We start from the raw sequence: 20,289 nt of genomic DNA on the forward strand, positions 1-20,289 counted from the left end.
GATCTGTAAGCCTTTAGGACTGCCATCTTCTCTTGGTATCTGAGTAACTTGAAAATAACTTGTCTCGGCCTCTGGTTGGGCTTAGCAGGCAGCTGTTCTGGGCCTATTCTGTGTGCCCGTACTATGTCTAGGGGCATTGTTTCTTGATCCATATTTAGTAGTTTAGGTAGAGTGTAGGCTGTGAACTCTAGAAGATCCTTGTTTTTAATCGACTCTGGGACCCCGATTATCCTTAAATTGTTGCGTCAGGATCGGTTCTCGAGGTCATCGAGTTTGTCCTGGAGCTGTGAGTTGTGGCGTTCTAAACGTTGCACAGCTATAGTAGATGTTTGTTGAGAGTCCTCTACATCAGATATCCTTTGCTCCGCATGTTGGAGCCTTGTGGAATATTGGCGTATCTCAGACGTTAAACTATCCATTCCTGCCTGCAGTGTCACCATTTTGGGGAGAAAAAAGGCCTTGAGATCTTGGAGTAAGTCTGTTGGTGGTTCCAGACTAATATTTCTTTGGGTAGGAGAGGTCGGCTCTGGATGTATTTCCGCCGCCTGCTTCTTGTTCTTGTCCGATGATTTTTGTTTGCCAGCCATGATGGGTATGGCTTGTGATGCTGAGACCTTGAAATATTTGTCAACTTTCATAGATGGTAGTGTTGTGAGGCATCTTGCTGCGTGTCTTTGAACTTGCGGTAGCCAGGGATGGCGAGAGCACCAAATGCACTGCTGTGTGGTCTTATCAAGTCTATAGGATAGTTAGTTTCTCCTCACAGCAAGCAAGATAGTAAGACTGTGTCCAACCTCTAAGCCTTTTCTTCAGCTTCTTTTGTGAACAGGAGGGCTCAAATCTCTCAGGGAGTCTACACAGGAAGCAGAAAAGACAGAATAGTATGCGTAGTGCGGACCAGTATAGACCCTGTGGTCGCAAACACAACCTCTGAAATATGCTTTCTTATTTTACAGTGGCATTCAAAGTCAGTACTCATCAGTTTAATGGTTTCTTTCACAGCAGCTGGGATCAGTTAAATGGTAGTGCGTAGCTGACCCAGGGCCAGAACAGGCCATGCAGGGGGTGGGGGGGGGGGGGAGGTGAGAAGTATCCCAATAAATGTCAGCTTGCCAAGCAGAACAATTGTGCACGAGTTCTATACTGCAGTTTTCTTTTCCCCGCCTCTCCCCCAAAAATCTGTCACAGACGAATGTCCAATTCTGAGCAACAAAGGTTTTGAGTCAGTGAGGTGTAGGAAAAATGCTATTTCTGCAGATATTAGGCTTCCAGATTACCACGTAGGGGGAGGGGGAGGTACGTGATAAGCAAGACAAGTTGCGTATTTCTGCAAGGGGCCCCTGGCCCAGTAAGTAGGATGGTGAAATGATGGTGTAGTTGTGCCCAGAAAAATCACACTCCCATCAAGTCGACAGTCACTCACACAGCAACCAATATCAGTCAAGGTGCGTTGTGTAGCAGGCTCAGGGCCAGAATAAAATAAAGCGGGCAGGAGGCTGGGGAGTGCCCAAATAGGTTTCAACCTGTGATGAGCAGGGTTGATATTGTGCAGCACTGTGTTGCGGTTACTCTCCGCCATGTATCCTGAGTCTGTGCTCCCCAACCTGTATTATCCATGCCACTTTCCAAAAGCTGTGTAGCCTAGTCGCTCTGTATAATCAGCTTAGGGTGGCTATGCGCTCCTAACAAGTATGTCTTTTCCCTCACTTGAGAGTCCTCTAGTGTATTTAGCACTGTAATGTAGCTGTGTGCGTAGCACCGATTGCGGTCCTAACGGTTGCAAGATGGCGGTTTCCCCCCAGAGATCTCACTCACCCTCCTGCTCTCTCCTCTCCGCTCCACACCTGCTGTGAGTCCTTGCGTATTGACCACTCTCCCTCTATGGCTCTCCGGTCCGAGACCGGGTCTGTGAAAACAGTGCTCCTCTGTTGCTGGAACCGTTGCCAAGACAGAATTTATTTTATTTTCAAAACTTCAGTCACCTCTGCACCTTTTAGCTTTTCCTTTCTCTTCCTATACCTTCGGTCGAATGACTGGGGGTGGAGAGAAGGGAGGAGCTATATATACAGCTCTGCTGTGGTTCTCTTTGCCACTTCCTGTTATCAAGAGGATAATATCCCACAAGTAAGGATGAATCCGTTTACTCGTCGTATCGTAGAAGAAATTAATTTATCAGGTAAGCATAAATTTACTTTTTTTTTTACATGAGTCCACGGCCCGCCCTGTTCTATAGACAGGTTGTTGGTTATTATAAACTTCAGACACCTCTGCACCTTGTTACTTCCTTTCTCTCCTTTACTTCGGTCGAATGACTGGGGTTAGAGGGAAGGGAGGTAATATTTAACAGCTTTGCTGTGGTGCTCTTTGCTGCCTCCTGCTGGGCAGGAGTGGTACTCCCAATAGTAATTAGATGATCCGTGGACTCATCGTGTCAAAAAACAAACTATCAGGTAAGCATAAATTTAGTTTTTTTAATTTTGCTTCTTAATTAGACCTTTCCCTTGGGGGTACGTTTGTTTCAGGGAGAGGGGGCTTTTAAAGGTGACCAGCTGGAACCTGCTTGCCCTAATAGTGGCAAGGTGTTAAACTCTCTAATGTGGCCTTGATCGCTCAGCCGCCTTGGTCTGATATACCTCCAGTGGGGCAGGCACTCATGGTAACATCTTTATGGGCTTTTTTTATAACCTAATGTTAAGTTTATTTATGCCTCTACGTTTTTCATTTACAGAGGTGGCACCTCCGGCTACTCAAGATGAGAGTAGGCTACCGCAGGCTGCATAGTGTGTGCTTCTACCTCGTATAGGAAGTTTTTTTAGAGGTACATTGTTTACAGCTTAATTGGTACGCCATTAGCTCAGACTATGTTTTACTATTGGCAGCGCCATTTTAACTGCTAACAGCGCTTCCCACCACAGGCTGTGTTTTTGTCACGCTTTTTATATCTGCGCCATTGTGGGTTCTTTATATTTAGCTCTGGTGAAATGTCCTAAAAACTCAGCTACTGTATTTATCTCATGTGGACTTAAATATGTTTATTCACATATCATTGGTGCACTATTATGTGTTTTAAATAAATATATATATATATATATATATATATAAAATATATATATATATATATATATATATATCCAGGTACTTGGTTCGGTGCTGACTTAAGATCTGAACTTTAAACAGCCTTTTTTCTATGTAGCAGGGACTCCTTGGTGTTTACTGACATATAGTGGTGGTTAATTGTAGTTATACCTTGTTCTAGGCTGCATCAGATTCTGATGTTTTAATTCTTTTTCTCTAAAGAAGAATATTTTATATGGTGAATGATTAACCTCTGAGGGTTTCATCATTTTATTTCCTCTGAGGGACATAAGTTAAATGTCATAGTATATATTGATGTATATGGTAATTATTATTTCCTCTTATCTGAGGTAGAATATCATGTTATATCCTCGCTTGTTACTATTACTCTTGTTCCCCATTTCTTATTTAAAGGGACAGTCAAGTCCAAAATAATCTTTCATGATTCAGATAGAGCATGTAATTTTAAACAACTTTCCAATTTACTTTTATCGCCAATTTTGCTTTGTTCTCTTGGTATTCTTAGTTGAAAGCTAAACCTAGGTAGGCTCATATGCTAATTTCTTAGACCTTGAAGGCCGCCTCTAATCTGAATTAATTTTGATAGTTTTTCACCACGAGAAGTGGTTAGTTCATGTGTACCATATAGATAACATTGTGCTCACGCACGTGAAGTTACCTAGAGCCAGCACTGATTGGCTAAAAGGCAAGTCTGTCAAAAGAACTGAAATAAGGGGGCAGTTAGCAGAAGCTAAGATACAAGGTAAGCACAGAGGTAAAAAGTATATTAATATAACTGTGTTGGTTATGCAAAACTGGGGAATGGGTAATAAAGGGATTATCTATCTTTTTAAACAACAATAATTCCGGTGTTGACTGTCCCTTTAAGAATGGTTTAGTATACCAGAGTGTAATCTTGTGTATCCTAATGGGACAATTACAGTGCTGGTTAGGTTAAAGCATTATCTGTATGGCTCATATTTCTTACTTGGTAAATATGCCTCTCTGTCAACGTATAATAGGTTTTTTTTCTTTCAGTCTCACATACTTGATAACCATTAGCATTTCCAACGGTTATGCTTGCTTATCGTTTAATTAGAATGTGTGCTTATCTGCAATGTTATTAATTTGACATGAAAAATACTCTTATTAATATGTATATATATATTCAAGAGATCTTGCCTATCTCTTATTTCTTTCTAGAATTTTTATTAGGGTTCCAGTTGGTACTTATACTTCTCTGACTTGGCAGTTAATTATTCTTTATTAAAAGAGTTGGTCCCTGCGCTCATAAGCAGAATATTAAAGGATCTAGAGTATAAAAAATCTAAACTAGCTTGTGTTATATGTGGAATGAATACAAAACGTATAAAATGTATACAGATGGCCCTCGGTTTACAACGGTTCAATTTACACCGTTTCAGAATAACAACCTTTTTTTTCCAGTCATGTGACTGCTATTGAAAAGCACTGAGAAGCAGTGCATTTATTAAAATAGACAGCAGGTGGAGCTGTCCGCTTGTGTTGCAGCAAAGCCAAGCAAGCTGAAATTAATCAGTTTAACCAGACCTGAGCTATCGAGCAGATTTCAAAGGAACAAGATCGTCCTGTCTATAAATCAGTCCAGATTGGAATGCATAGAAAGAACTGTTTGCATAAAAATGCTAGTGAAGTCTGTGTTGTGTGATTATTTTATTAGGTTTATAATGCTGTTTAGCAAATGTTTTTGTTCATTTAACTTAGTTTAATTATATATTCCGTGTTGTGTGATTATTTTATTAGGTTTATAATGCTGTTTAGCATTTAAAGTCTTCATTTCAAAGCTTTAAAAATAATGTATTTTCTCCAACATAGGTGTGTCCGGTCCACGGCGTCATCCTTACTTGTGGGATATTCTCTTCCCCAACAGGAAATGGCAAAGAGCCCAGCAAAGCTGGTCACATGATCCCTCCTAGGCTCCGCCTACCCCAGTCATTCTCTTTGCCGTTGTACAGGCAACATCTCCACGGAGATGGCTTAGAGTTTTTTAGTGTTTAAATATTCTGGAACTGAGAGCGATATTCAATGCTCTCAAGGCCTGGCCTCGGCTAGCGAGGACCAAGTTCATACGGTTTCAATCAGACAACATGACAACTGTTGCGTACATCAACCATCAGGGGGGAACAAGGAGTTCCCTAGCGATGGAAGAAGTGACCAAAATCATTCTATGGGCGGAGTCTCACTCCTGCCACCTGTCTGCTATCCACATCCCAGGAGTGGAAAATTGGGAAGCGGATTTTCTGAGTCGTCAGACATTGCATCCGGGGGAGTGGGAACTCCATCCGGAAATTTTTGCCCAAGTCACTCACCTGTGGGGCATTCCAGACATGGATCTGATGGCCTCTCGTCAGAACTTCAAAGTTCCTTGCTACGGGGCCAGATCCAGGGATCCCAAGGCGGCTCTAGTGGATGCACTAGTAGCACCTTGGACCTTCAAACTAGCTTATGTGTTCCCGCCATTTCCTCTCATCCCCAGGCTGGTAGCCAGGATCAATCAGGAGAGGGCGTCGGTGATCTTGATAGCTCCTGCGTGGCCACGCAGGACTTGGTATGCAGATCTGGTGAATATGTCATCGGCTCCACCTTGGAAGCTACCTTTGAGACGAGACCTTCTTGTTCAGGGTCCGTTCGAACATCCGAATCTGGTTTCACTCCAGCTGACTGCTTGGAGATTGAACGCTTGATTTTATCGAAGCGAGGATTCTCAGATTCTGTTATCGATACTCTTGTTCAGGCCAGAAAGCCTGTAACTAGAAAGATTTACCACAAAATTTGGAAAAAATATATCTGTTGGTGTGAATCTAAAGGATTCCCTTGGGACAAGGTTAAGATTCCTAGGATTCTATCCTTCCTTCAAGAAGGATTGGAAAAAGGATTATCTGCAAGTTCCTTGAAGGGACAGATTTCTGCCTTGTCGGTATTACTTCACAAAAAACTGGCAGCTGTGCCAGATGTTCAAGCCTTTGTTCAGGCTCTGGTTAGAATCAAGCCTGTTTACAAACCTTTGACTCCTCCTTGGAGTCTCAATTTAGTTCTTTCAGTTCTTCAGGGGGTTCCGTTTGAACCCTTACATTCCGTTGATATTAAGTTATTATCTTGGAAAGTTTTGTTTTTAGTTGCGATTTCTTCTGCTAGAAGAGTCTCAGAATTATCTGCTCTGCAGTGTTCTCCTCCTTATCTGGTGTTCCATGCAGATAAGGTGGTTCTTACGTACTAAACCTGGTTTTCTTCCAAAAGTTGTTTCTAACAAAAACATTAACCAGGAGATTAGTCGTACCTTCTCTGTGTCCGAATCCAGTTTCGAAGAAGGAACGTTTGTTGCACAATTTGGATGTTGTTCGCTGCTCTAAAATTCTATTTAGATGCTACAAAGGATTTTAGACAAACATCTTCCTTGTTTGTTGTTTATTCCGGTAAAAGGAGAGGTCAAAAAGCAACTTCTACCTCTCTCTCTTTTTGGATTAAAAGCATCATCAGATTGGCTTACGAGACTGCCGGACGGCAGCCTCCTGAAAGAATCACAGCTCATTCCACTAGGGCTGTGGCTTCCACATGGGCCTTCAAGAACGAGGCTTCTGTTGATCAGATATGTAGGGCAGCGACTTGGTCTTCACTGCACACTTTTACCTAAATTTTACAAGTTTGATACTTTTGCTTCTTCTGAGGCTATTTTTGGGAGAAAGGTTTTGCAAGCCGTGGTGCCTTCCATCTAGGTGACCTGATTTGCTCCCTCCCTTCATCCGTGTCCTAAAGCTTTGGTATTGGTTCCCACAAGTAAGGATGACGCCGTGGACCGGACACACCTATGTTGGAGAAAACAGAATTTATGTTTACCTGATAAATTTCTTTCTCCAACGGTGTGTCCGGCCCACGGCCCGCCCTGGTTTTTTTAATCAGGTCTGATAATTTATTTTCTTTAACTACAGTCACCACGGTACCATATGGTTTCTCCTATGCAAATATTCCTCCTTAACGTCGGTCGAATGACTGGGGTAGGCGGAGCCTAGGAGGGATCATGTGACCAGCTTTGCTGGGCTCTTTGCCATTTCCTGTTGGGGAAGAGAATATCCCACAAGTAAGGATGACGCCGTGGACCGGACACACCGTTGGAGAAAGAAATTTATCAGGTAAACATAAATTCTGTTTTTGAGAGGGGCCTGGAACCTAACTCCCTCACTTCCCATTGACTTACATTATAAACTGGGTTTCGATTTACAACCATTCCTTCTGGAACCTAACCCCGGCGTAAACTGAGGGCTACCTGTATAATAAACTAAATAACTAGCAGTACTAGCAATGGACACAATTAATAAAGTTTAATAACACAATAGATACATATTAATAAATAACCACAGGTGGCTCACAGAACTAAAAAATATATTAAAAAATAATCGGTAAATTGTTTTATTCAACTTTAACTCATAAAGAGCTATATTGGGTAGTTTTTCATAAGTTCCAAAAAAGGCAAGTGTGGCAAAGACAGGTAAAGTCTGGAAAGTCTTAAAATGGAATGCTGGAGAGTACTCCCTGTTTTTTCTCTATACTGATTACCCTCGATCGCTACTTTTGCAGTTAGCAGCTCGAAAACAAGTAGATTTGGTATGCAAGTTAGGCATTTCTTATTATCCCCAAGCAGCTTGGTACAATAGTTAGCTTAAAATTGGCCGATTTACCTTGCAATCCGGCTACCTGGCGTTGTACCTGTCTGGTGTGCTTTCTTCCGGGGATTTCCTCCTCTCAGTGACGATCACGTGACTGGTGTCTTCCAATAGCAGTATTATAGCTTTGAGCTGTATCAATCGTGGTTAAATATGAATCAGTTACATACAGAAGTCCAGCTTCCAAATTAAGTTTATAGAGCGCTCTGTTTCCCAAACGGTTTTCACAAGCAGTTTTTTCAAGTAGTAGGTTTAAGCAATGAAACAGCGATCTCTCCGACATGTCTCAGTTGATCGTCCTAGCCTGAGTGACAAGGGATTCTCTCTCCCGGTGGCTCTATTATAACCATCTGGCTCAAGGCATGTGTCTTTTGAGATGATCTTGGGAGATTGTTGTGTCTCCATGGACGGCAGTCTTTTATGTTGAGGTGCAGTTTGGGGTTCTCTAAAGATTCAAGGGACCTGGTCGATGGAGGAGTCGTCCCTTCCCATCTCCATCTTAGAACTGAGAGCCAACTTCAATTCCTTGAGGGTGTGGCCTCCGTTTAGTTTTTGTCCATTTTATCTGACTCCAGTGAGTCAACATTACGTTAGTTACCTATATCCTTCTACGGGAGGGGAAAGGAACAAGGGGTTCTCTAGTGATGAAGTAACTGTCGTGCAGCCTTCAGTAGGCGGATCTCACGATTGCCACATCTTGCCCATTCATATCCTGGGGGTAGACAATTGGGAAGCGGATTCCTAAGCTGACTATCCTTCCATCCTGATGAGTGGTCCCTCTGTCAGAAGGTGTTTTCAGAAATAACTCTGAGGTGGGGAGTTCCAGAGATATATCTCATGGCCTCTCCTCTCAATACCAATCGGCCGTGATATGGGTCGAGATTGAGGGATTCTAAAATGTCATAGGTGGACGCATTTGTGATTCCATGGAATTTCAATCTTATTTATCTGTTTTCCACCACTGGCTCTCCTTCCTCTGACAATCGCCCGTATCTAGCAGGAGGTGGGCTCAGTGATCCTTCTTGCTCCTCCGTGCCCACGCAGGATGTGGTTTGCAGACCATGTGAAGTTGCTGCCCTCTCATCATTAGAGGTTGCCTCAGAGAGTGGACCTTCCTCAGCAAGGCCCTTTTCTTCACCAAAATCTCAATTCTCTGTGGTTTTTTCGGACAGAGCTTTTGCTACTCTGTTCCGGCTCGTAAGCCGGTTACTCGTCATATTTATTATAAGGTGTGGCTCACCTATTTCTCTTGGTTTGAGGAATGAGATTTACCTTTGCTCAAGGTGAGGATTCCTCACATTTTGTTTATTTCTCCAAGATGGTTTGGAGAAAGGTTTGTCTTCTGGTTTTCTAAAGGGGCAGATTTCTGCTTTTTCTGTGTTGCTTCATAAGAGGCTGGCTAACCTTCCTGATGTTCAGTCTTTTGTTCAGGCTCTTGTTAGAATTAGGCCTGTGTTTGAGCCAGTTGCTCCTTCTTGGGGCCTTAATCTTGTTCTTAGTGTTCATCATGTTCCGTTTTAGCCTATGCATTTCGTTGTCATTAAACTTTTGTCTTGGAAGGTTTCATGTTCTTCTGTTCGCAGAGTTTTACCTTATCTTATCGTCCATGCTGATAAACCGGTCTTGCGTATAAGGTTGGGTTTGTTACTCAAGGTTTCAATCAGGAGATTGTGGTACCTTCCTTTTATTTGAATCCATACTTTCAAGGGAACGTTGGTTAATCATCTAGATGTGGTCCGAGCTTTGAAGTTCTAGCTTCATGCTTCTAAGGACTTTCGTCTCTCTCTCGTTTTCGTTTCATGTTGTATTCTGGTAAGTGCAAGGGTCAGAGGGCCTATGTGACTACTCTTTCTTTTTGCTTGCGTAGCGTCATCCATAGGGCATAGGTGGTGGCAGGACAACTTCTTCTTGAGTGGATTACGGCTCATTCTACTCGAGCAGTATCTTCTTCTGGGGCTGTAAGAACAAAACCTCTGTGGATCAGTTCTGTAAGGCTGCCTTTTGACCTTCTTTACCTATCCAAAGTTTTACAAGTTTGCTGTTTTTGCCTTTGCAGAGGCTTCCTTTGCGAGAAAGGTGCTGCAAGCAGTGGTGCCTTCAGTTTAGGTCTGCCTGCTTTGTCTTTCCCTCCCTGCTCATAATGTGCCCTCTTTTAGCTTGGGTATTGGGTTCCCAACAGTAATAAATGAATTCATTTGTGGACTCTCCCTGCCATTAGAAAGAAAACAAAAAATGTATGCTTACCTGATAAATTCTTTTCTTTCTTGGCAGGGAGAGTCCACGAACCCGCCCTAATATTTTTTATTCTGGCTGCAGTTATTTCCTTTACTTCAGGCACCTCCTATACCCCTAGTGTTTCTCTTACTTTTCCTTTTCCCTCTGCTGAATTACTGGGGAAGTAGGGGAAGTGGGAGGGATACTTAAGGCTTTGGCTGGGGTGTCTTTGCCTCCTCCTGGTGACCAGTTGTTGTATTTCCCAACAGTAATGAATGAATTTGTGGACTCTCCCTGCCAGGAAAGAAAATAATTTATCAGGTAAGCATATGCAGATTATAAGGTCAATTACAAGTTATAGCTTGTTTATTTGCCATAAATTAAAATACTTTTAAATGTTAGGACCTGGGTAAGTACTTTTTATTGGCTAACCAGCTAAGGGCAATCCTTAGTGTTTGGCTCTGTATAGTGATTTCTTTCTTACACAACTTGTGTCTTATGTCCATACAGGATATGTTCGTGTGAAACCTTTACTTGTTAGAAAGATTGAGCGCAAAGAGGAGCTGTATATGCCCATTTTTCCATTTGCTAATGGTGAGTAATGAAATAGTAAATATGTTGATTGAGTCCATTGTCTTGTTTAATATTTTTTTAAAAAGAAATTATATTCAGGATAAGTGAACTGATACAATACAACTTATGTATACAGGTTGAAAGCGTCCCTAGGTATCAGTTGTTATGAAAGTCAAAACAGTTCTGTGTCTAATTTAAATGTATAATAAGTGGAACTCTGAGCTTTTAGTTTTCGAGTATGTTGTAGCACCCTCCATCTGCGTGGAAAGCAGCTTTTCCTGGGTGAACATAGAAAACTGTGCAGGAGTGGGAGTTGAATGATTCTCACTAAACGCTGCAATGTCCCCCTGAAAACGCGCGTCCTTCGGCTGCTGTAAAGCAGCTAGTCCAGGAACAGCATGAGGGGGGCAGGAACGGCGTCAAGAGGTCACTCCTCCTCTGTCATCATGACGTAGAAAATAGGACATGAACCTTAAAGTCTTGACTATGAATAACTGTTGCTGTGAAGCGGATCCAGGCCGCTGCAGCAGTAATCAGAAGAAATAACAGTAATCCAGCTAGTGCAAAAACATTGAAGTTTTATTCATGTATTCTTGTAGATATTGTCAGTATATAGCCGGGTTATAATACAATTTATTTAATAATTATTTTTTAAAACAAACCCCCAATAAAATGCATATGCGAAACAATTAAAATCAATATTTTATTTGTAAATTCTTTATATTTGTTAAAGTTATAAACACATTGAATTATATTTATAGAAACCAGATATGAATCAAACTATACAAGCTTAAACTGTTACAATATTCTATACAAAGATCATAAAAATATACCTTTACAATTTACCTTATTCACAATGAACACATTAAAATACCACAATAAACTACCAGAATTGTCTGTTATTAACCAATAAATCTAGTTCAATGTCCAATATGGATTACCCACTTACTATGCTTAATTTATAACTACCAGCGATTTAATCACAATAACCAGTTTATGTACAGTTCTGAAAGAGTTCACTGTAATGACTGACTTATAAATCTGGAGTGTAAAACCCTATCTAGTAAATAAATTATTTAGCAATTAAACTACCCAGGACTATGAATATGAGTTTAAAATACAAAGTATGCTCTTTAAATTTACTAGCTGTAATCTAACTATAGCCTTCAATTTAAATATTATATATACTTAACAGTTTCTTATACTTTACCCAAGTAAGCAAATGATTATTCAGTTTCCAGAATTTTTTGTGGGTTATCTATGGAGGGTTTACTCACAATGCTCAAAAGGTATAGACCTCAATAATTGTTAATCTTTCTTTGTTCAAGAAAGTGTCCCCAAAAATGGCAAAGAATATACTTGGCACCAAAGCCTATGTATATTTCTCTCCAAAAGTTGATGCTTCTTTGAGTCTGTCTGTATCCTCTTCTACTGTGTGTGACACCTTTTATTTTAATCATTCCCACAAGATTTTGATAGGCCCTTACCGGTGATTGTTTCTCATTCGCCCTCGGATCTGAACATCTCATAGGTTATTTTGGGAAACGCCTTCCTGAGTAGCCAAATGCCTTTTGGTTGTAATACCATTTTTGAACTATAGGTGGCAGCTGATAACCAGAAATGCAGTTTTACCATCAATGCTGCTACAGTTTAGTATAGATTCATATATATACTTACAATGTATTATATTTTTTAGTATTAATAAGTCACATGTTCCATGTCTAGTGGACCACGTCACACCACTCATCCTGAGCATTTCAAGACCAGATATGATACATTTCTCATAATACAAAGTAATTCTTATACAATTAAAATATATGGGTATTTAAAAGGATTTTAATTCTTTTAGGATGGATCCAATTAATATCTCAGCCATCATCTTAACATCACATACATACCTTGAGATCAGCAATCATATGTGGTTTCATATTTATTACTATCCCATATAAATATTTCATATCTGCATATTTCTTGCTGAGTGTATAAAACACGTCACTATTTAAAACACAAACCACTTATGTGCTTAGTAGATGCCTGAAAAATATAAGAATATGTTATCCATTAGATTTATTACAAACCTGAAATGCATTTCTCAGATCCATTGAATTATACATTTTTATACAGTATTGAAACTTATCCCAGTTGTATTTTAAAATGAATTTAACAGCTACAATGGAACATGTGTTTCTGTTAGCCAGCACAGACGTGTATCCGAGGTCTAGGGGCAATTAACAGGTCTGTGCTAATTATTATATTCCTGGGCCTTGGTGTTTTCTTATCTGACTTATTCACAAATACTTGTCTCCAAACTGGTAATATTTACCTTGGAAGTGGCCCACTGGCCTTATCTTATACAACGGTCTAAACCTTTTGTTCTTTCTAAGATAACTATGAAAACAATTCTTTTGATGAATTCGGAACCAAGGCCTGCGATGCATCCTATGTAACCAAGAAGAAGTGGGGGTTGGTCTGCCATGGCTACAGCCCACACAATTCATGTCAAATTAGATTATATGAAGTAAAAAAATGAAATATTAGATTCCATGATACATCTTTATTTAGGGTTACTTCACAGATACCCTGACAATATACACAGGACATGAAGGCTCCCCAAGATGTACACTAAACAATCCTCTTACGCGTTTCATGTGAGAAGTCACACTTTGTCACATGCGTAAAAGTATTGTTTAGTGCACATCTTGGGGAGCCTTCATGTCCTGTGTATACCTACAAGAATACATGAATAAAACTTCAATGTTTTCGCGCTAGCTGGATTGCTGTTATTTCTTCTGATTATTTCTTGGTTAGTATATTAATCTGCTGAGAACCATTTATCTTGGCTCACCCCCTACAGAGTCATTTTAGGTAAAGGAGGATGGGCAGAGTTGCCATACGTGATGTCACTCTTTTTGTTCTGCTATCCTGATAAGATGGGCGTTTATGGCTATTAGACACGTATAATATTTTGTACACCATAGGGCAACATGTTTATTTGCAAGTGCATTATATTTATGTGTTACTTTATAGGATCTGGAGTTTTCTGTTATCTGGAATCTGAATGATGTTTTGTGATTGTGTGTGATATTTTTTTTTATAATATGGTGAACGTGCATGATACAGAATATGTGGGATACCCAGAGGTAGCAATTTTTAAAGTTTTATAATGTATTGCAGAGAAAAAAAAAGTTGTTAAAGGGATATTAAACCCAAATTTTTTCTTTCATGATTCAGATAGAGCATGGAATTTTAAGCAACTTTCTAATTTACTCCTATTATCAAATTTTCTTCATTCTCTTGGTATCTTTATTTAAAATGCAAGAATGTAAGTTTAGATGCCGGCCCATTTTTGGTGAACAACCTGGGTTGTTCTTGCTAATTGGTGGATAAATTCATCCACCAATAAAAAAGTGCTGTCCAGCACTCTGGACCAAAAAACTTAGATGCCTTCTTTTTTAATTAAAGATAGCAAGAGAACAAAGAAAAATTGATAATAGGAGTAAGTTAGAATGTTGCTTAAAATTGCCTGCTCTATCTGAATCACAAAAGAAAAAAATTGGCTTCAGTGTCCCTTTAAGAGTCGGCCCATTTTTGGTTGAGAACCTGGGTTATGCTTGCTTATTGGTTTTCTGAATGTAGCCTCCAATAAGTAAGCGCTATCCAGGGTGCTGAACCTAAAATTGGGCTGGCTCCTAAGCTTTAAATTCATGCTTTTTAAATAAAGATAGCAAGATAACAAAGAAATATTGATAGTTAGGAGTAAATTAGAAAGTTGCTTAAAATTGCTGCTTTATCTGAATCATGAAAGAAAAACTTTGGGTTTAGTATCCTTTTAAGTTTTGTAATAGTAATTTACTAATACAAAATGTGCATTGCTCAAAAGAGCATCTTACATTCTGGAGTTACTGTTTTACTTTTTGGGAACAGCTAGGGGGCAGCGTCAGTCATCAATCAATGTGCTGTTCCATAATTGACTGTTCTCTTCAAACAGCAATTTGCTCTGGCTGCACTGTGATAAGGAAAACTTAGCGCAGTGCCCTGGCTGCACTGTGTGTTTCAAGAGAACAGCCTTATGTGGCACAGCACTGCAAAGCAAAAGTTCCTGCATGTGTCCTGTTCTTTATGCGGACATGCTGCATTTTCATGCGATGACATCTCAGATCACTGCATGTTCTGCCTTGGGGGTGGGATATAATTTAAAACAATCCTAACATTCCAGAGCTTTGCTACTTCATGCCCAGTAACCTTTCCTTACTAGCAGTTATCATTGGCTGTGAATAAACATTCATGTTTTTTCTATAATGCTGTGTTTGTATTTGCCTTAAAGGGACAGTCTACTTGAAAATTTTTATTGTTTAAAAAGATAGATAATCTCTTTATTATCATTCCCCAGTTTTGCATAACCAACGCTAATATTAAAGGTAAGGTAAAGTTCACAACACTCGTTAACGCCATATTACAGTTTGTTTAAAAATAGACCCAGTTTAATTAGTTTTTTACATATTGGATTCCATAACTCAGTTTATTACCTTTATAAGATGCCGACGCTAACAAACTTTCCTCTGCCCGCCATTTTGTTCTTATTGATTGACAGCATAGTTATATTTTATCCTCCAATGATCTCTTTCCCCCCGGGGGGGCTTCAGCCCATCGATTGAAACGTCACGCGAGTCATCAGCGCATGCGTTAAACCATTATCATCCTACTTTCTGCACCATGCTCGTCCATGAGACGCGCATGCTCTGTCTGACTTTTCTTCAAAATATTATAACAAATCTGAAGTTGACATCGATCGCGGGCCAAGTGAGTTTTAAGTCTTGACTATTATCTTAATTCTTAAATGCCGATTTAAATAATGAAACTATTTCGTTTTAACAATTTCCCTGCCAACAAAATGTTTTATATTTTAATAATATTTATTGTATACACTCATTTAAATCAATACAAAGTAACAACATTTAATACTTCTGCTATAAGCCTAATTTTATTCTCAATTTCCATATGATATTTGCAGTATTGTATAAATTAACTATCGCCTAGATTACGAGTTTTGCGGTAACAGGGGTGTGTTGCTAACGAGCCTTTTTTTTCCAGCGCTCACTTTAAACAACGCTGGTATTACAAGTTTTCTGAATGGCTGCGTTAGCCTCAGAAAAGTGAGCGTTGAGCAAATTTAGCTCCACATCTCACTGTAATACCAGCGTTGCTTACGGTAGCGGTGAGCTGGCTAAACGTGCTCGTTCATGATTTCCCCATAGGAAACAATGGGGCTGAGACGGCTGAAAAAATACCTAACACCTGCAAAAAAGCAGCGTCCAGCTTCTAACGCAACCCCATTGTTTCCTATGGGAAAATAATTTCTATGTCTACACCTAACACCCTAACATGAACCCCGAGTCTAAACACCCCTAATCTTACACTTATTAACCCCTAATCTGCCACCCCCAACATCGTCGCCACCTACATTATACCTATGAACCCCTAATCTGCTGCCCCTAACATCGCCGACACCTACATTATATTTATTAACCCCTAATCTGCCGCCCCCAACGTTGACGCCACCTACGTACAATTATTAACCCCTAATCTGCCACCCCAACGTCGCCACCACCTACCTACAATTATTAACCCCTAATCTGCCGCCCCAACGTCGCCGCCACTATACTAAATTTATTAACCCCTAAATCTAACCCTAACCCCCCCTAACTTAAATCTAATTTAAATAAATCTAAATAAAATTGCTATAATTAAATACAGGTAGCCCTCAGTTTACGCCGGGGTTAGGTTCCAGAAGGAATGGTTGTAAATCGAAACCGTTGTAAATTGAAATCCAGTTTATAATGTAAGTCAATGGGAAGTGAGGGAGATAGGTTCCAGGCCCCTCTCAAAATTGTCATAAGTAACACCTAATACATTATTTTTAAAGCTTTGAAATGAAGACTTTAAATGCTAAACAGCATTATAAACCTAATAAAATAATCACACAACACAGACTTCACTTGCATCTTTCTGCAAACAGTTTTTTTTTTCTATGCATTCCAATCTGGACTGATTTATAGACAGGAAGATCTTGTTCCTTTGAAATCTGCTCAATAGCCCAGGTCTGGTTAAACTGATTGATTTCAGCTTGCTTGGCTTTGCTGCAACACAAGCGGACAGCTCCACCTACTGGCTATTTTAATAAATGCACTGCTTCTCAATGCTTTTCAATAGCAGTCACATGAGTGGAAAAAAAGGTTGTTATTCTGAAACGGTGTAAATTGAACCGTTGTAAAACGAGGGCCACCTGTAAATGAATCCTATTTAAAACTAAATACTTACCTATAAAATAAACCCTAATATAGCTACAATATAACTAATAGTTACATTGTAGCTAATTTAGGATTTATTTTTATTTTACAGGCAACTTTGTATTTATTTTAACTAGGTACAATAGTTATTTAATAGTTATTAACTATTTACTGACTACCTAGCTAAAATAAATACAAAATTACATGTAAAATAAATCCTAACCTAAGTTACAATTACACCTAACACTACTCTATAAATAAATTAATTAACTAAATTAAACTAATTTACAATTAAATTAAATAAACTAAATTACGAAAGGGAAAAAAAAGCACTAAATTACATAAAATAAAAAAGAAATTACAATTTTTTAAACTAATTACATCTAATCTAATCCCCCTAATAAAATTAAAAAGCCCCCCAAAATCATAAAATTCCCTATACTAAATTACAAATAGCCCTTAAAAGGGCCTTTTGCGGGGCATTGCCCCAAAGTAATCAGCTCTTTTACCTGTAAAAAAAATAAATACAATACCCCCCAACATTACAACCCACCACCCACATACCCCTACTCTAAAACCCACCCAATCCCCTCTTAAAAAAACCTAACACTAACCCCCTGAAGATCACCCTACTTTGAGCCGTCTTCACCCAGCCGGGCCGAAGTCTTCATCCAATCCGGGCCGAAGTCTTCATCCAATCCGGGCCGAAGTCTTCATCCGATCAGGGCAGAAGTGGTCCTCCAGACGGCAGAAGTCTTCATCCAAGCTGCATCTTCTATCTTCATCCTTCCGGCGCGGAGCGGGTCCATCTTCAAGACATCCGACGCGGAGCATCCTCTTCTTCCGACGGACTAACGACGAATGACGGTTCCTTTAAGTGACGTCATCCAAGATGGCGTCCCTTGAATTCCGATTGGCTGATAGAATCCTTTCAGCCAATCAGAATTAAGGTAGGAAAATCCGATTGGCTGATCCAATAGGATTGAGCTCACATTCTATTGGCTGTTCCAATCAGCCAATAGAATGCGAGCTTAATCCTATTGGCTGATTGGATCAGTCAATCGGATTGAACTTCAATCCGATTGGCTGATGGCATCAGCCAATAAGATTTTTCCTACCTTAATTCCGATTGGCTGATAGGATTCTCTCAGCCAATCGGAATTCAAGGGACGCCATCTTGGATGACGTCACTTAAAGGAACAGTCATTTGTCGTTAGTCCGTCGGAAGAAGAGGATGCTTCGCGTCGGATGTCTTTTAGTTGACAACCCAAAGTATTGATCTAGGCCCATTTTGGTATATTTCATGCCACCATTTTACCGACCAATGCGATGAAATAAAACAAACTTTGGGTTTCTCACTGAAATAATGTACATTCTGCTTGTGCAATCATGGCACAAATGGTTGTAAAAGCTTCTCTGGGATCCCCTTAGTTCAGAAAACGCAGACCTATATGGTTTTTCATTGCTTTTTGGTAATTAGAATGCCACTAATTGCAGCTGCTCACCACACTTAAAAATGTAAGGTGTATGTGACGACCAAGGTTAACCAACCCTGCGCCAGTCTCTTGTTTGGCACAGAAAGGGTTATCAGACCCCTTCTACTGTCACTACTCTGTCACAGTTTAGCCACTTCAACAAGCCTGTGACTTAGTTCAGTGGGTTCAAGGGTTAACAACACTCTTTAGTATGTGCTAGATGTAAAATAAATGCCCAAAACTCCCCTTTAATGCCACCCACACTAAACTAACACTATATTTAGCTGCCACCACTTAAGATTATATGATATGGGAAATCTTAAGGAAAACCCAGAAAATCACAAATTAAATCCCAGATTACAATTTAGCAAAAAATAACATAAAATCACAGTACTAATACTACCAGTCTTAATACTACCAGTCTCTTTCAGTAACGTGGTTCAAATATTAGACAAAGGTCAAAACTTAATAAATGAAGGTTTAGTATGCGAAAAATTAGCACAATGCATTAATAATAAAAAGATATTAACAAATAGAATTACATAAGCAAACAGTTTTTAAAATGTGCCAGAGAGATTGGCAGGAAAAGATGGTCTCTCACTCTCTTGGTATACAGCCTCCCATGTAAGAAGAGCAACTTTACATGTTAAAACACAACATTTTATACCTCTTTCTATGATATCAGATTGCTTGACCCTCCCTCTTTGCAGGGGCTGGAATGCTCCCTATCTTTTACGACAGTCAATAAACTCAAAGTCTTTGCCTGAAATTATAGAACACATAATTTCTGCTAGGTAAATCTATTGCATATATACAATCTCTTAGGAATATTGTGAGGAGTATGTTGATACCCAACACCATATATTTTGCATTCTTTATGTTCCTGAAACATTATTTCTGATAAAAGCACCTATGTACAGAGCTGGCTGTCATATCACTGACCCCAGTGTAGTTCCTGGATTGAGGCTCTGTGTTCTATCGTGCCCTCTGCTGACAGTTTGAGCCATAAAGGTCTCTTCTGTGTGTACTACAAAGTATTTATGAGGGTCCTGGCACCTCAAAGAGAACACAAACATAAACACAGTACACATTTCAAATTGCTCCAGCTGAGGTAAGTACAGTGGACCAGGGTGCTGAGGGGTAAGTACCTGCACTTAGCCCACCAGCTTCTGAGCTATGCACAGTATTTATATTTTCTCCATCTGCGCTAAAATTCTGCTTGACATTTTCGTATTTTCAGCGTTGGCACTCACCGATAGCACAGGCGCGCTTAGGGGTAGCTGTTTCATCACGCTTTTTAGTGTGCCTTTTCTGTGTTATAATCCTTTCAGGTGTTGCTATCACATTTTCAGCTTGCAGTAAGGTTCTCTGATCATCAGAGCTTGGCTTCAAATTTGAGGTACAATGTATTTTATGTGCTGTGCTATTTGCTAAGTAAGCCTTTTTACTCTTTCTTACAGTTTTTTCAGCACTTATTTGAACAGTACCTTATGTTTACTGTTTACCTTTTTAAGGGTTTATCAGTTTTACATTGTGCATTTTCTGCCCATTGGGTTAACTAGTTGTATGCTTTATACTGCTTATTTACTACAGGCTGTCTTGTACTTAAAGGGACAGTCTACTCCAGAATTGTTATTGTTTAAAAAGATAGATAATCCCTTCATTTCCAATTCCCCAGTTTTGCACAGCAAACATGGTTATATTTATATACTTTTAACAGCTGTGACTACCTTGTATCTAAACCTCCGGAAACTGCCCCATTATTTCATTTTTTTGACAGACTTGCATTTTAACCAATCAGTACTGACTCCTAGGAAACTCCACGGGAGTGAGCACGCTATCTATATGGCACACATGATTACATATCTAGGAATAACTCTTAAGTAATAATCCTCAAGACTGGTATAAATTAAATTTCTCCAACATTGGTGTGTCCGGTCCACGGCGTCATCCATAACTTGTGGGAAT

General features: G+C 39.7%; 1 protein-coding gene across 1 annotated transcript in view; it reads left to right on the forward strand.

Moving 5' to 3' along the window:
• LOC128666770 (gastrula zinc finger protein XlCGF57.1-like) overlaps positions 1–20,289 on the forward strand; it is a 120,456-nt gene that overhangs the window by 56,364 nt on the left and 43,803 nt on the right. Inside the window, exon 3 of the mRNA XM_053721556.1 lies at positions 10,497–10,580. Within this exon, the coding sequence (XP_053577531.1) occupies positions 10,497–10,580 (84 nt within the window). The remainder of the gene's footprint in view (positions 1–10,496; positions 10,581–20,289) is intronic.

This window comes from Bombina bombina, chromosome 7, assembly GCF_027579735.1.
Source record: "Bombina bombina isolate aBomBom1 chromosome 7, aBomBom1.pri, whole genome shotgun sequence".
Lineage (NCBI taxonomy): Eukaryota > Metazoa > Chordata > Amphibia > Anura > Bombinatoridae > Bombina > Bombina bombina.